Genomic DNA, 16,557 nt, shown 5'->3' on the forward strand with positions numbered 1-16,557 from the left:
ACACGACCACCATGTATTATCTAAAAAAAACACAGGGTGGCACGCGCTCTCACCCTCTCTCCCTGGAGGCTCAAGCGACCTGGCACTGGCTTCTGGCTCTGAACCTCTACATAGTGGCAGTGCACCTTCCGGGAGAGCAGAATGTCGAAGCAGACTCACTCAGTCGGCACTTCGAAGATCAGCCAGACTGGGTTCTGCACGACGAGGTGGTGGCAGACCTTTTCCAACAGTGGGGTCATCCATCAATAGATTTATTAGCAGACAAACAAAAAATGCCTCGCCTTCGCTTCCAGATTCCACCGTCCAGGGACAAGGGGGAATGAGCATGTCTTCTGGGAACCAGTCCATTCAAAAAGCAGAATCTATTGATAATCTTTGTAAAACGGTTCAAGTCTGTTTTTATTTTCTGGCTTCCACTGTTACTCGGAAAGGTAGTTTCAGCTCTCTTGGCCAAGGGAGCTCTAGAAAAAGTTCCGATTTCAGAAGTAGGCAATGCGCTACTTTGTAATATTGAAAAGTACAAACGTGTAAGTCCTATTGTGGACCTCTGGACTGTATCTATTCCTCAAAGGAGGAATTCAAGATGCTCACGTTGGCTCAGGTCTTCTCTGCCCTAGACCAGGTGGACTGGCTGGTAGCGTTGGACTTGCAGGATGCGTGTTTTCACATCCTGCTAGCCAACAGGCGCAAACTGTGGTTCAAGGTAGGCCATGATAACTTCAGTTCACTGTACTTCCCTTTGGCCCCACCATTGCCCCTCGGATGTTAACCAAGGTGGTGGTGGTGGTGGTGGTGGTTGCAGCTAATCTGGGCAGTATGGGGATATCCAGCTTCTCCCTACTTCGACAACTGACTGTTGTAGGCACCTTTGCCCCAGGCTGTATTTTCCCACCCTCAGACTAACCTGACTCTTCTTTGACACTTCCTTTTCAGAGTGGTTCTGGACAGTGCAGTTTTGTGCTTTTCCTACCGAACAGAGGCCAGGATATTCAGGTTATGATACTGATGATTAAGCCTCTGCCCTTGATTTCGGTGAGACTGGCTGAGGCTGCCTGGGACTCATACCCTCCTATCAGTAAATAATACCAGATGGCCTATGCGGGCTCTGCAGAGGGGCCCGAAGTTCCAGTGGGTGCTGCATAAGGGGGAACATCTGACATGGTACAGATCTTGGAGGGAACTACAAAAGACCTGCCTTGGTAGTTGATTTAACATGATTAAGTCAGAGGCTGACCCCCTCGCCCTTCTCCAACCAGATCACACAGTAATGACCGATGTGTCACTCCTGTGATGTGGTGCCCATCTGGAGGAGGTGGAGATCAAGGGACTCCGGTCTCCGCTGGTGTTAGGCCTCCACATCACCTTGTTGGAGCTTACGGTGATCCAATTAGCATTTCTACTCTGTCAAGTGGAAGTTTGTTCAGGTGTTGACGGACACCATTACTGCCATGTCGTACTGCAACAAGTGGGGTGGGGTCCCGGACCCTTTAGGAGGCTCTAAGCCTCTGGAAATGGCTGGAACAGCAGGGCATGCCCTGGTGGTTCAAGATCTGACATGTTCTCTGAACGCTAGGGTGGGTGAAATCCGCTGTCGATGCCTAGCTGATCACAAATGGTGTCTCCAGTGGGAGGTCGCACATGGTCTTATTGAGCAGTGGGGAGCGCCTGGGTTAGATTGTGCATTCTCTTCAGAGGCAAACCAATGTCAGCAGTTTTGGGTGCAGGAGTTTCCAAGCGTGCTATTGCTTGCGCAAGTGGAGCTCAGGCCTCAGGTACGTCTTTCTGCCCAGAGTTCTCGAGGATCAAGAACGACTGGGCCCAAGTCATTCTTGTGGCTCTGGACTGGGCACAAAGGGTCTGGTATCCAGACGTTATCGGAGGAGCATCAATCCTGTGATGGCTGGCCCTCTAGTAGGATATTCTATTGCAAGTGGGGGGTGGGGGTCCTCCACTCTAACCTGTTAACTCCTTGTGTGGGGATTGTGCTGCAACAGTTTGCCTTTTGAGCTTCCTCCCAAAGTGTGTACTTAGCAGCTTTCCACGAATACTGTATATGCCTCCCATTGGCCAACGTTTGTCAATGATTGTACAGAAAGGTCAATTGACCCTCTTTCTGCTTCTCTATTTAATCTTTTTATCCTTACCCTTGCCCAGCAGGGCTCTGCTTTGGGTACTCTTGAGGGTTCACTTTCTCCTTGATGATCTTTCTTGCTGCTGCTGGACCAACCCTCCTTGTTCAAATCGCCTATTGTAAATAGGTTTCTAAAAGGGCTTGTATGTATTTCCACCTACGCCCTTTAGCATGCCATAGTGGGATCTCGATTTGGTTTTCACATCTTGTTTGCTCCCTTTGAGCCTTTACACAATTGCCCACTCCGGCTGCTTACCATCAAGACAGCCTTTCTAGTGGTGAGAACATCTGCCTGAAAGTGAGTTGCAGGCTGTCTTTTAAGCCTCCCTACCATATGCCATTCTTGGATAAGGTGGTGTTTCACATCTGTACCTCATTTCTTCCAAAAGTGTTGCCCCCTTCTCATCTGTCACTCGGTCACATTGCCCAACTTATTTGCTCCTCCGTATCTCTCTAAGGAAGACTAGCTTTATCTTCCGGACCCAAAAAGAGTGTTGTCCTACCATGGCCGCACAAGATTCCGTGTGGACAGCCAACTCCTTGTGGGTTATGTGGGAGCTAAAAACAGTCTGGCGGTGCAAAAGCAAAGCAATTGCGCGGTGTCATCTGCATTAACATCTGCTACACCTTGGCTAGTAAGCAGCATCCTGAGGGGCTTACAAGACCATTCGACCAGAGGGAAGGTTGCGACCACAGCATTTGCTTGTCTAGTCAGTCCTGGACCTCTGCCAGGCTGTAACGTGAAATTCACTGCACAAGTTTGCGAAACGCTACTACTTGACAGTTGGGTCCGTAGGGACGGGCATTTTGCCAGTTTGGTCGTACAGGACTTTTTGATCTAGTGAATCTATCTGCAGCCCACCGCCCGGAAGTATGGCTTGGGTATCTATTAAAATGTACGGAATCTGCTGCAAGAAGTGTATCGGAGGAACAAGTTACTTGTCTTCGGTAATGCAGTATCTTGTAGAAAATATCTAGCTGCAGATTACTTACAGACCTTTGATCTGTGGACGCATTTATAGAGGTAGGGTTGTTCCCCCTTTTACAGGGGCCTAGTTTTGACACACAATAGTCAGTTTTACTTCATCGCTCTCCTTCTGGGGTGGAAAAAGTGAAAAGGATCTGAAGCTGCATACCTGGGTGGCACCTAATATAGGTGACCTCGACGTCTCAAAAGACTCCGATGTCACGCGAAGGCAGCCAACAGTGTGCTGGGGCACTGTTCACATAAGTTTCCAGATCCTGTCTGATGCCTAGGAAATTCAAAGGTAAGGAATCTGCAGCTAGACATTTTGTCTACCAGATAATGAGTTACTGAAGGTGAATAGCTTGTTCAATACAGTGATTTGATCAGCTAATGAATGACCTACAAAGAACATCAGCCGGTAAAACACCCCAAGCATTGCATCTCCCTGAACACAAACTTTAAATTTTCTACTATTCGCGTCAACACAGTTGACTCATTTAAGATTTTTCTGAAATGGAAAAAACACACAAGCACACGGCGAAAGGCTCAATCACATAAAATAAATATGCACTTTTTTCTGCAAAACGAATAGCTGTCAGAGTAAAGTGACTGTGGCCTGTGGGTATTTTCTAACCTGAAAAACTAAACTACAACTGTGTGAACACCTAGAAAGTATTTTTTGCGAGTCAAACATGATGCTAACTAGAGCTACCAATGGAGAACAATTATAGCACATAGTACCTTTTTGGTGTGTGTGACTGTTTTTGCAATCGTTCCCCTGTGGTACTAGAACAGTTAAAAGTGATGAATTCAGTTGAGCAGAGTAAAAATTGATTTTCAAGGAAAATGATAATGACTGTCCCAAATTGCTACATTATCAAAGTGGAGCCCTAGAACAAAGAACGCCAAATCTATCCTGGTCAAAGACTGCATGCAAGGAGGCTGCTATTCCTGTAGATATGCAAGATGAACCATCTCTGTGGCGCCTTAGCTCCTAAAACAACTGCTAAATGCCACACGAAGTATTGTTTTTTCCTAATGTTGAGGGTGGTTGGAAGCTTAGTATGAAGCTATAGCCATCTTCTGTGAATGGTGGTGAACTTAGGTTCCCATCTCACCATTGATGGCCGTAAGCTCTGCTACAGAACATCTGTTAACATGTGGAGCACTGCCTGTGGATTTGAAGATTGTCTGTCACTGGAGGAAGAACATGTGAAGACCTAACAAAAAAGACCACTGTGCAGTGTAGGTGTGTGGGGTGTGTCCATGATGTGTCGCAGTGGGAATAATTAGGGAGAATGGTAGGGTTTTGAACGGGGAAACATTATTTTATAGTTGGGGCTCCCAGTTATCTGTTTTTACCGACTCTTAAAGATAAACACAGACTGAACTATATTTTCCTGCAATTAAGTATATATGCATGCCAAGTCAATAACTGCAAACTGACGAGGGAATTAAAAAAAATAGTTTTCCTATACAGCTTAAATAATTGCAGTAGTAAACCTGTTTAAGTTCTGCAATGCAAATGTTTCAGATGACTGCATTGTACTGTAAATGGCTAAACTAATTGCACTGCGCAAAGTAAATAAGGATAAAATGAGCAAAAAATGAATACAGACACACGTGTCAAATTAAATACCCTAAAACCTAGAGCCCCTTTTTTTACTAAATGGTCTGTGTATAAGGGATATGTTGACTGTCGATCTATGACCATGGATATTTAAGACTTGATCTTAAGGGGATTAGTTGAACTGAAATAGGGCATTGTGGTATTAAAACGTTTATAATGGCACCTTTTTAGTGGAAAGATGAGATGATTCACCTGCCTTTAAAATTGGCTTTGGTCATTGTACACTGAAGGATCCGGTGTGTTGCAACCTTAACAAATAAAACAAATAAAAAAAGCAACATGCTTGTTGACTGATTCATAGCAAATTTCCATCTGCGAGATTGTCCTTTTCGCTATAGTTCTTGAAGTTTCATGTTTGATTGTCAGTGTGCTCTACTACTGAATTGGCTTATGTTGCAGCTTGCATAAAAAGCTTTTTTGGATGTGAGGTAACTTCTGCGTTGGCAAAAGCTGTAGGGGAAAGAGTCGTGGTGAATGTGTTACTTTTGGGAGGGGGACGGTTTACTAAAATGCTTCCTTCCCTTCCCCACCCCAGTATATTCACTAATTGGGTGTTTTTGTTCAACTTTCCCCCCCCTTTTTAGGTCGAGCTGACGTTAGCATTCATGCGAAGCATGAATGCTGTCAGCTCGACAACTAATGTGATCAGTATTTAGGAGAGTGGACACCAAAGTGTTACGAGCTTTTTCAGTGTCGGATTTCACCTCGGGAGCGCGCAGCATTGTCTGCAGTGGCAGTGTCAGTTTCGCTTTTTTATTACTTTCGTTTTTGCCGAGGCTGGCTGAGGCTGGCTTGGAATGAACAGGCTTGCTTTGAACATCATGATTAATTATTTTTAGCCGTCTTGTAATGAACATGCACGCTGGGATTCCTTTTAAAACACTTCTTTGTAAAGGCACATTTATAATTATCGGAAGCATCACAGTGAATAAATGGGTCAAGCTGCTGGTTTATTTCTTTTTATTAATCTGGCTCCGTTAGCGTTGTAACTATTTTTGGAAGCCTGACGGCAGCGTTAGCTGGCAATGCAATGCTTACATTTAAATAATGTTGTCCATGTCTGCGTGCACTGCGTGTGTGTGGCATCATGCAAATTATTGCTTTGTAGAAACTAACATCTCGCAACTACAACTACTGGCAGCCACTAAAATATATCTTCTTCTAAATATGACCCGTTAAATATATTAAGTGCATGTTCTTACAATTACATGTGTAAGCTGGTTTGTAATGAACATGCACGTTCGTATTGGTTTCAAAACACTTCTTTGTAAGGGCACATTTAGCGTTCCATCTCGTATTGCAAACATGACAGAGAATAAATGGGTCAAGCAGCTGGTTTGATTATTCTGATGTCAATATTCATAGATTATCTTTTTGGCTCTTACTCCTTTCGAAATACTTCTTTGTTGGGCTCTCTTTTAAAGTACAAATGGCTCAGGCTACTTTTTATGAAGTCGTGTTTTCATTAATCTTTTTAAGCTGCGTTGTTAGCGTTTTAACCATTCTCGTAAGTTTAACAGCAGCGTTAGGCGTTAATGCAATCATTACGAAGCTGTAATCTTTTGGAGCTGTGTTTTTTATTAACATGGCGCCATTAGCGTTGTAACTATTTTTGGAAGCCTGACGGCAGCGTTAGCTGGCAATGCAATGCTTACATTTAAATAATGTTGTCCATGTCTGCGTGCACTGCGTGTGTGTTTTTCATTAGGAAGTAGGCGGGTATCGTTTACAGTAAAGGCACATTTAGCGTTTATTTTGTTTTGTATTGAGAGCATGGCAGTGACTATTTTAAATAATGTCATACCTCTTTCTGTGCAATGCCTTGCGTTCTAACGACTCGCTAGTTGGATAATCTCTTGTTATACTCCTTTGGCGCCATTTATTTAAATAATGTTATTCTCGTTTGCGTGCATTGCGTGTGTGTTATTCTTATAGAGTAGGGTGGTAGGCTTGTACAGTAAAGGCATATTTAACGTAATCTTTTGTTAGACTCAGTTGGCGCAACTCATTTAAATAATGTTATCCCTTTTTGCGTGCAGTGTGTTTTCATTATGAAGTACGCTGGTAGGCTTTTACAGTAAAGGCACATATAGCGTTTTCATTTCGCACCGCAGCGCCCCATACTCTACAGCGCCCCGCACTCTACAGCGCAACGCGCTCTGCAGCGCCCTGCACTCTACAGCGCCCCGCGGTGCCCTGCACTCTACAGCGCTCTACAGCGCCCCGCACTCTACAGCGCCCCGCACTCTACAGCGCCCCGCACTCTACAGCGCCCCGCACTCTACAGCGCCCCGCACTCTACAGCGCACCGCACTCTACAGGGCACCGCACTCTACAGGGCACCGCACTCTACAGGGCACCGCACTCTACAGGGCACCGCACTCTACAGGGCACCGCACTCTACAGGGCACCGCACTCTACAGGGCACCGCACTCTACAGCGCCCCGCACTCTACAGCGCCCCGCACTCTACAGCGCCCCGCACTCTACAGCGCCCCGCACTCTACAGCGCCCCGCACTCTACAGCGCCCCGCACTCTACAGCGCCCCGCACTCTACAGCGCCCCGCACTCTACAGCGCCCCGCACTCTACAGCGCCCCGCACTCTACAGCGCCACGCACTCTACAGCGCCACGCACTCTACAGCGCCACGCACTCTACAGCGCCACGCACTCTACAGCGCCCCGCACTCTACAGCGCCACGCACTCTACAGCACCACGCACTCTACAGCGCCACGCACTCTACAGCGCCACGCACTCTACAGCGCCACGCACTCTACAGCGCCACGCACTCTACAGCGCCACGCACTCTACAGCGCCACGCACTCTACAGCGCCACGCACTCTACAGCGCCACGCACTCTACAGCGCCACGCACTCTACAGCGCCACGCACTCTACAGCGCCACGCACTCTACAGCGCCACGCACTCTACAGCGCCACGCACTCTACAGCGCCACGCACTCTACAGCGCCACGCACTCTACAGCGCCACGCACTCTACAGCGCCACGCACTCCACAGCGCCACGCACTCCACAGCGCTCCGCAGCGCCCTGCACTCTACAGCGCCCCGCACTCTACAGCGCCCCGCAGCGCACCGCACTCTACAGCGCCCCGGGCTCTACAGCGCCCCGGGCTCTACAGCGCCCCGGGCTCTACAGCGCCCCGGGCTCTACAGCGCACCGCGCTCTACAGCGCTCTACAGCGCCCCGCACTCTACAGCGCCCCGCACTCTACAGCGCCCCGCGCTCTACAGCGCAACACACTCTACAGCGCAACACACTCTACAGCGCAACACACTCTACAGCGCACCGCACTCTACAGCGCACTCTACAGCGCACCGCACTCTACAGCGCTCCGCACTCTACACCGCGCTCTACAGCGCCCTGCACTCTACATCGCCCTGCACTCTACATCGCCCTGCACTCTATAGCGCCCCGCACTCTACAGCGCAACACACTCTACAGCGCAACACTCTACAGCGCAACACTCTACAGCGCAACACTCTACAGCGCAACACTCTACAGCGCAACGCACTCTACAGCGCAACGCACTCTACAGCGCAACGCACTCTACAGCGCAACGCACTCTACAGCGCAACGCACTCTACAGCGCAACGCACTCTACAGCGCAACGCACTCTACAGCACTCTACAGCGCCCCGCACTCTACATCGCCCTGCACTCTATAGCGCCCCGCAGCGCCCCGCACTCTACAGCGCCCCGCAGCGCACCGCGCCCTACAGCGCCCCGCACTCTACAGCGCCCTGCACTCTATAGCGCCCCGCACTCTACAGCGCAACACACTCTACAGCGCAACACTCTACAGCGCCCCGCAGCGCCCCGCACTCTACAGCGCCCCGCAGCGCACCGCGCCCTACAGCGCCCCGCACTCTACAGCGCCCCGCAGCGCCCTGCACTCAACAGCGCCCCGGGCTCAACAGCGCCCCGCACTATACAGCGCCCCGCAGCGCCCCACACTCTACAGCGCCCCGCAGCGCCCCGCACTCTACAGCGCCCCGCACTCTACAGCGCCCCGCAGCGCCCCGCACTCCACAGCGCCCCGCACTCCACAGCGCCCCGCACTCTACAGCGCACGGCAGCGCCCCATACTCTACAGCGCCCCGCACTCTACAGCGCAACGCACTCTACAGCACTCTACAGCACCCCGCAGCGCCATGCGCTCTACAGCGCCCCGCGCTCTACAGCGCCCCGCACTCTACAGCGCCCCGCGCGCAGAAACTTTTACAAATCATAGAAATCCCACCATCGACAGTAGTCAATTTATCCACGAAAGTATTGACAAGGGATGAGGAATCTGTCCTCAATCTAGGTTTAAAATGTGTTCCCAGTCAGCAAACATACAAGGCAGCTCCAATAATATCCCATTGGCGAGCTAGTCCTGGCAATAGTGAAGAACGAAATTAGCAGTATTTCACTATCATGACATGTAATACATACCTACACATGTCCCACCTTTAACATACACTGCACCCTGCCCCTGGGAGTGTCTTGGGCCTACCTTAGGGGTGTCCAACATGTAGTAAAAGGGAGGCTTAGGGCCTGGCAAGAGACTGCACTTGCCAGGTCGACTTGGCAGTTTAAAACTGTACTCAAAGGCACTGCAATGGTAGGCTGGAGACACGTTTACAGGGGGTGCTTATATGGTTGGCACAATCACTTCTGCAGGCGCACTAGATGCATTTGATTTACAGGCCTTGGGCACACACAGTGCACTTTACTAGGGACCAGTAAATCAAATATGCAAATTATGGAGAACCCAGCAGAATTAAAAAAGACAGAGGTAGTATTTGCACTTGAGCACTGATTAGCAGTGGTAAAGTGTACGGAGTACATAAAACAGCAAAAAAGTCCAGCATAACATCAAAAATACAGGTGGTAGGGCAAAAAGACAGAGGAAAACACGTCAAGGATGCCAGGTCTTGCAACTGCTTAGAGATCTTTGAGTGATGACAGGTCACATTGCCTCTCTCTCATCGTCTCATGACCCCAAAAGACAGAGGTCAGTCGCAGGTGTCTAGGGATAATTGGTGCACCTGAGCCCACTACAAGAGAGCGCTTCGATCCACGAGAATCCACTGCAATAATCAATCTAAATTACACCGCGCTGTGTTTGTTTACACTTCCTCTCTCGGGTGGGTTCTTTTCAGATGTGATCCCATTTGTAGCTCAGCAGACGAAGCTTACCCTGACAGAGCAAGAGAAGGATGATCCGCACTCTGCTGCTTTTGGTCCAGCTCTCTCATTTATGTGTATTTTGTTGCCTGCGAGTGTTTTTGTTATCACAGGAGAGGGGCTTGGCCTGATTCTACTCCCCACTACGAGCAAGGAGCCACGTGAATATCACCTGTGTATGTCCATTACGAAGTGATGCTAGAACACGTTTTATTTTAAAAATGGATTAGGCCCCAGAAGGTGTTCAAACAATTTCGAGGCATGGTGCTCATCTTCTCAGCATGAGAAGGATGAAATGCTGAGCCGAACTTGCTTTGATTCCAAACTAGTGGCCATTAGGTTGCAGTTGCATCATTGTAACAGGTGCATCAACCAACTGAGCTAGCTTGAAAAATTCCGGAGTGCAAACATACTAGATTAATAATGTAAGGTTCCTTTTGTAACACCTGCTTAGGACAGCTGCTAATCACCAAACATCTGATGCAGAGACACGCATTTTTTCCTTGACTGAAGCAACTATAACGATGATGCATATGTCATAAGTACATAGAAAGCTCACGAAACAAGCATGTGATGCTGAACATTTAAAAACATGATGGTATAACAATCTAGTATTTTAGCTATTCATCTTAACAAGACCAATGCATTGAACACCGTTACGTTGGCTGATAAAAGCGCATTTTATTTACAGTAGTCTAAAAGAGCAAAACTGCAGGAAAATGACCACTATACAAAATAAAAATAGCACTACTCTGCGCGCCGCCACTCCCGTGCACCATTTTAATTATGAAGACCCGGCCCGCCTCCAGTGCGTACCACTACCAACTATTTAATTAATTTTAAAAAGGCTCAGGCCGGTAGGGCGTGCGCACCACGGCACCATAATTAATGTTTATAGGCCGGGGCCCGTTACCATCCGTCCCTGGCGTGCGTTGCTCACTGTAACTATTATAATATAGGCTTGCCTGCTTGCTTGCTTCAGCAGCAGCCGAGGGCAAATGGAGCAGGCGAGGAAGCAACAGGGGTTGGGTGGGCTGGTTGAGTGCAAGGGCGAACCCAATATGGAGGGAAGCGGCACACAGGCAAGAACAGAGAGCAACACTGAGTGCGGCCCCGGGAGCAAAGAAGTACAGAAGCGAGAAAGCATGTTCTATAGGAGGGACAAACACGAGTGACAAGTGGGGACATAAATAAGAAGCAGGCAAATGCGCGACCGGAAAGCAACTAACTAGTGCACGCAGCAGGCCTGGAGGCAGGCAGCCAGCAGCAGCCTTGCCCCGCCGGTCGGTGACGGAGACGGAGTGACAGACTCTGAGTGACTTACTTTGGTCTTTCGGACTCGGATTCGGAAATCGGACAGGGCAGCTCAGCGTGGGCGGGCCTGGCCGCCTTGCTGCTTTGTCTTGGACTTGGAAGGCAGTTAAGTTCGCAGTTTTCGTTGTTCTTCTCTTGTCTTCTTTGGCTATGCGCGCCGCCTGCCGCGCCCCATATGCCACGCACAGGGGCTTACCGCTTATTGGCCCGCATGATGTTGTGCGTGCCCTGGGGCTGCCTGGCATTGCTCACCACCACTCAGCAGCAGCCAGCCCTGCTGCCCACGCCCCCCACGCACGCGGCACGCGCATACGCGGCGGCGGAAGTGCGGAACGGAAAGTGAAAGGATAAAGGCCTGTCCCGCGGCCCGCCGCCATTTCATAGAATCAGGCGGGCTTAGACTAAGATAACAAAAAGTGCCTTACACACTGTGTAAGGCACGTTTTGTTATCATTGTCACTTTTGCCTCATGTAATGTAACGTTTGCTTTTGTATTTTGTTAACTAGTAATGTTCTCATGTATCAGTTCTGTTTCTATTGTGAATTCGCTCTGACACCTTCGGGTAAAGTCCGCACATCCCTTCTTACTCGGCTTGCTTAGCTGGCAGAATGGTGTTGCAGCGTTGGCTAAGAGTCTATTATAGTTGAGCTTTTTTCTTTCAGTTAAACAATAAAGTGACATTCATACAACCTAAATTCAGGATGCTGCCTCCCTGCCAATGTTTTAGGCATCTCTCTTTTTAAAGTCGGGAACATTCTGTTAAAACAGCTGCTTAAGATGTAAGGTATTACTTCTCACGAAACAGACTGATTTTTGATAATGTCCTGAATGCAGCAAGGACCGTCTGAATGAATGTAAAGAATTGTAGTGTTCCTAATGTTCTATATGCGATTTGCCTTCAACTAGTAATTACCATTGGATCATTGTGTGCTGTCTCACTCTTAATGCCTGTTTAAAAAGAGTGCTCTTTATGCTGGACCCAAGTATGTTGCTATTTAAACAACACCAGCGATCAATGCACGCTTCCACCACACGCACACAGAACCAGACGTCGGTGCACGCTTTCACCAGGCGCACACACACACCACCAACCGTCAGTGCACACTTTCACCAGGCACACCCCATCAGCCGTCAATGCACGCTTTCACCGGGCACACACGCCACTAGCTGGCAGTGCACACTTCCACCAGGCACACACACCATTAGCCATCAGTGCACATTTTCTACAAGCACACACGCACCACCAGCCATCAGTGCACGCATCAATGGTTAGCACATCCACAATTAACTATTGTAGCAATCGCAGTATGGCGCACTTTACTTCTAAACATGTCAGTGCACGCTTTTCCACCATGCACACACACCATCAGCCATCAGTGCACACTTTCAATAGGCACACACACACCACCGGCCGTCGGTACACACTTTCAACAGGCACAGACACCATAAGTCATCAGTGCACGCTTTCACCAGGCACAAACACCACCAGCCGTCAGTGCACGCTTTCACCGGGCACAAACACCACCAGCCGCCAGTGCACCCTTTCACCAGGCACAAACACCAACAGCAGTCAGTGCACGCTTTCACCGGGCACAAACACCACCAGCCACCAGTGCACCCTTTCACCAGGCACAAACACCACCAGCCGTCAGTGCACACTTTCACCAGGCACAGACACCATAAGTTGTTCGTGCACGCTTTCACCGGGCACAAACACCACCATCCGTCAGTGCACGCTTTCACCGGGCACAAACACCACCAGCCAATACAGAGTTTGCAAAAGAATTCATGCAACACATTGTCATATACAATGCCAATAACTCAAACTTGAATGCTGCGAGACCTATTGCATTGCAAATGCTTGTTTTCTTCTGTTTCCAGGTTTGATGCGTTCTACGGTGAGGACAGCACCCAGCAAGAGGTTTATGCTCGGTCTGTTGAACCGATCCTCTCTCACCTCCTTGATGGCCAGAATGCTAGCGTGTTTGCTTATGGACCCACTGGAGCAGGTCTGTATTACTGACTGCTGGAATTTTCATGTAAACAGGAAAATGTGCCAGGCTTTTGAATACTGCAGTGCACCTCAATCCCCCTGCACCCCTCCCACTGAGTTTCTGTTCATAATGCAATCCAACTTGTATGTGTATATATAATCTCAAAACAATACCCTTTCAGGCATTGAGTAACGCATAACTTATGCAAAAAAAGCAGAACTCTTGGTAGTTCTCATCTTAAGGTGGAAAGCCGCTCCAGTATAGACCACACTCCACACCAGTGACACTCTAAATTTGCTCCCCTCAAATGTCTGCTTTTCAATCAGTCTTCAGGCACAGTGCCATTCAGACCAAGTTGATCTCCCTTTTGGGTGCCCTATTGACAATGGAGCAGAGTTTGGGTGTCTCACAATAGCAACTTGCATGAACGTCTAGTTAATGAGGTATGGGTGTAGGAGTGCAGAGTGCGGTCTAGTAAATATTCAATGGTAGGACTTAACAACTTTAACGGTCCCCATAAGTAACTTTTGTCTGATCACTAGGAAACTTTTCTGTGGTCCATTTGGTCTCGCTGATCACCCTCTGATCAACTTACACCATTAACTCCACCACATCTTGCCCTGCTGCATCCCATCATGAAACCAGCAACGTCACCTAGCTTTGTTGCGGGAGATTACCAAGTGATTGCTGCTTTTAAATAGAATATCATTAAGTGCCAAAACTCAACGGCTACAGAGTATCCCATACTTTGTGACTGAAAGAAAAATTTTAGACAAATCCATCAATCTGAGACATTTAATTGTTATAGATGTTCATTGTTTGTATCATTCTCATGATATTCTTTAGAGTGATGGGCATGCAAATTAGTTTCCGTCATATTACTATCGGAACCCTGCGCTGCGAAATAATACACATTGTACATACAGATGTCAATAATGGCTGTTACAGCTACTAGAATTAGGGCAAGTGGAATGCAGAACTTTCTCTTAACATGGTCTTTATCCATCCAGGTTGTTGGCTTTCTTTGCTCCTCCCCTCCGTTTGTTGTTTTTTGCCATAACTTGGGTGCAAGAGGTCACTAGTACTTCATGGCTATGAACTAAATATAAAGTGTACCGTTGATTGAGTTCAAAAGATGAACTTGGCATTTTATTTAGTAGCACTGATGGAGGGGAAGGAAGATGCTGATGAATTGGTCAGCCAAGTCTTTCAGCCGTGGAAATAGTACGGTGATCTCTGGGGTATCAAGGGTTTGAGTGTGGGTATACCTCTGTCCAGTGTAAGGGTGCTAGATGTAGACTCTAGCTGAGGTGCTGCTCTTTTCACATGGGACTAAAGAAAAAAATGCCAGTACTGAACTAGTTACCAAAACCTTATAACTAGACCTTATGAATAAAACCTAACGATCCGCTTTTTGAATTGCACCAATAAATGGTTTATTCCACTTTACATTCATTAATTTTGCAAAGAGTAGTTTTTTGTGCATATGAATTCATGAAATACAAACGGACTACGTACAATAAATACAATTAATTCAGACCATACCACTAGGTACATACCAACATAGAACATCTTTCATAAATTTCGCCAAGGCAAAAAAATCACACACACCATCCAAAAAGCCAAGTGTGGATCAGGCTCACTGTTGCGTGACCAACAACATGGACCACAACAATCCCAATGTCAACAAAAAATGCTAAATAACATATGTTCCCCTGATCAAATGTTTTTCATGATCAGAAGTCTAAAAGATCTTCAACTAGTCACAATTATAGGGCAAATTATATTTGACATGGGACCAGAACCAAGTCGACTCGTTTTGAAACCAGTAGATTATGGGGTTCTCCTCAGGACCACATGACTCTACAAAGAAAATTAAATACACAAATTTAGACTGACTGCTCTGCCAGATTACCAACACTATCCAGCAACCACCGGTGCTAGACTGCCTACCTTTAGATATTCAGGGAATAAAACCCTCTTTCGTGTGTTCATGTGTCAGTAATCTAAAAACTCACACAAAAAGAAGAAGAAAAACAAAAAGAACAAACTAGTGGAAAAACTGCTGTCATCCTATTTCAAAGTCTACAGACAAGTATTTGGTAGCTGGGGCTTACCCTAGGCTGCTTACAGCAATCTTCTGTTGGCAGCACAATGTCCTACAAATGCAAAAGGTAATCATTTGTCAGAAGAAATAGACATGCGGCATCCAGTTTGGTGGAAAAGCAGGGAGAAGGCGGAGGGGAAGCAGAGAAGGCTTACCGTTAAAACCACGGCCGCCGCACAAGTCGGCAGCAACGCTGTTAACATTCGTCTAAGCGCTCAAATCCTAAAAGTAAAGACTGGCAAGAACAAGACATGAATGCCCTTGGTGTAGATGGCTTATTAACTAACTGCGCTCTAGCAGGACACGCAGGAGTTCAGGGCTTACCTTGAAGTTAGACTAGCATGTATGTTCGGCTACCGGCTTTTCTTCCGCAATAGCTCGGGAGTTGCATGGAAACTCCCATTCTTTAAATCTTGACCAATACGTGCTCGATCATGGCAGTCAGGTGGTCGGCATTCTGGGGACTGTGGTTTACTCGTTCCAAGTCATGCTGTATCAAAGGGCAAAAGTTTATATCTTTACCTGAAATTTATTTAGGCTCCGAAAGACACCCTTAACGTTTGCCCACCCATGTACCTAATAAACCTTACGGTTCTTAATGATAGGGCCAAAAAAGGCATTCTCTATTTACCGGAAGCAGCTAACGACATGGCTGCCCCAGGGGAAATGGGTATTGTAGTTTTTCGTTGCCATAACAACCTGTGAATGCTAAAAGGAAACTTTATTGGTGAATCTGAGCCACTAAGCCGCGCAGGCGAGTAAACTTAAATTGGGCCTAAGCATGTTAACATTACAGTTTTTTAATAACAAGCCGAATTCGGCATTCTCAGATTGCCGGAAGCAGTTGTTGATGTAGCTGCCCCGGGATGAATGGGAATCATAGTTTTATCGTTGTCATAACAACCTACGAAAACTTTATTGGTAATAGAAGACATTTGCAAAACGCCGAGCCATTTGTTTCGTTCTTTAGTTATGTTGACTCAGCCTTACTGAGTCCAGGCCCTTTGGTGTGCTTTTCACGTGGGAGCTATGTATTCAGTTTTTGTAGCCAGGCACTTGACAGCTGTCTGTGTGGTCGGGCGTACATAAACCAGCCCCTTCCAGCCTGGCTGCAAACTAGTGATGTGCTCACAACTTTTCACCAAGACCCAGTCGTGGGTGAACTGACCTCTGCCATGGTTCTGTCAAGGCGTCCTTTATCGGTTTATTGATGGAAGCAACAG

General features: G+C 47.6%; 1 protein-coding gene across 2 annotated transcripts in view; it reads left to right on the forward strand.

The window, feature by feature from the left end:
- Positions 1-16,557, forward strand: part of KIF22 (kinesin family member 22) — a 157,828-nt gene that overhangs the window by 41,337 nt on the left and 99,934 nt on the right. For both annotated transcript variants that reach the window (XM_086950588.1, XM_086950589.1), the window contains exon 3: positions 13,115-13,242. In XM_086950588.1, the coding sequence (XP_086806714.1) occupies positions 13,115-13,242 (128 nt within the window). The remainder of the gene's footprint in view (positions 1-13,114; positions 13,243-16,557) is intronic.

This window comes from Lissotriton vulgaris, unplaced genomic scaffold, assembly GCF_964263255.1.
Source record: "Lissotriton vulgaris unplaced genomic scaffold, aLisVul1.2 SCAFFOLD_1510, whole genome shotgun sequence".
NCBI lineage: Eukaryota > Metazoa > Chordata > Amphibia > Caudata > Salamandridae > Lissotriton > Lissotriton vulgaris.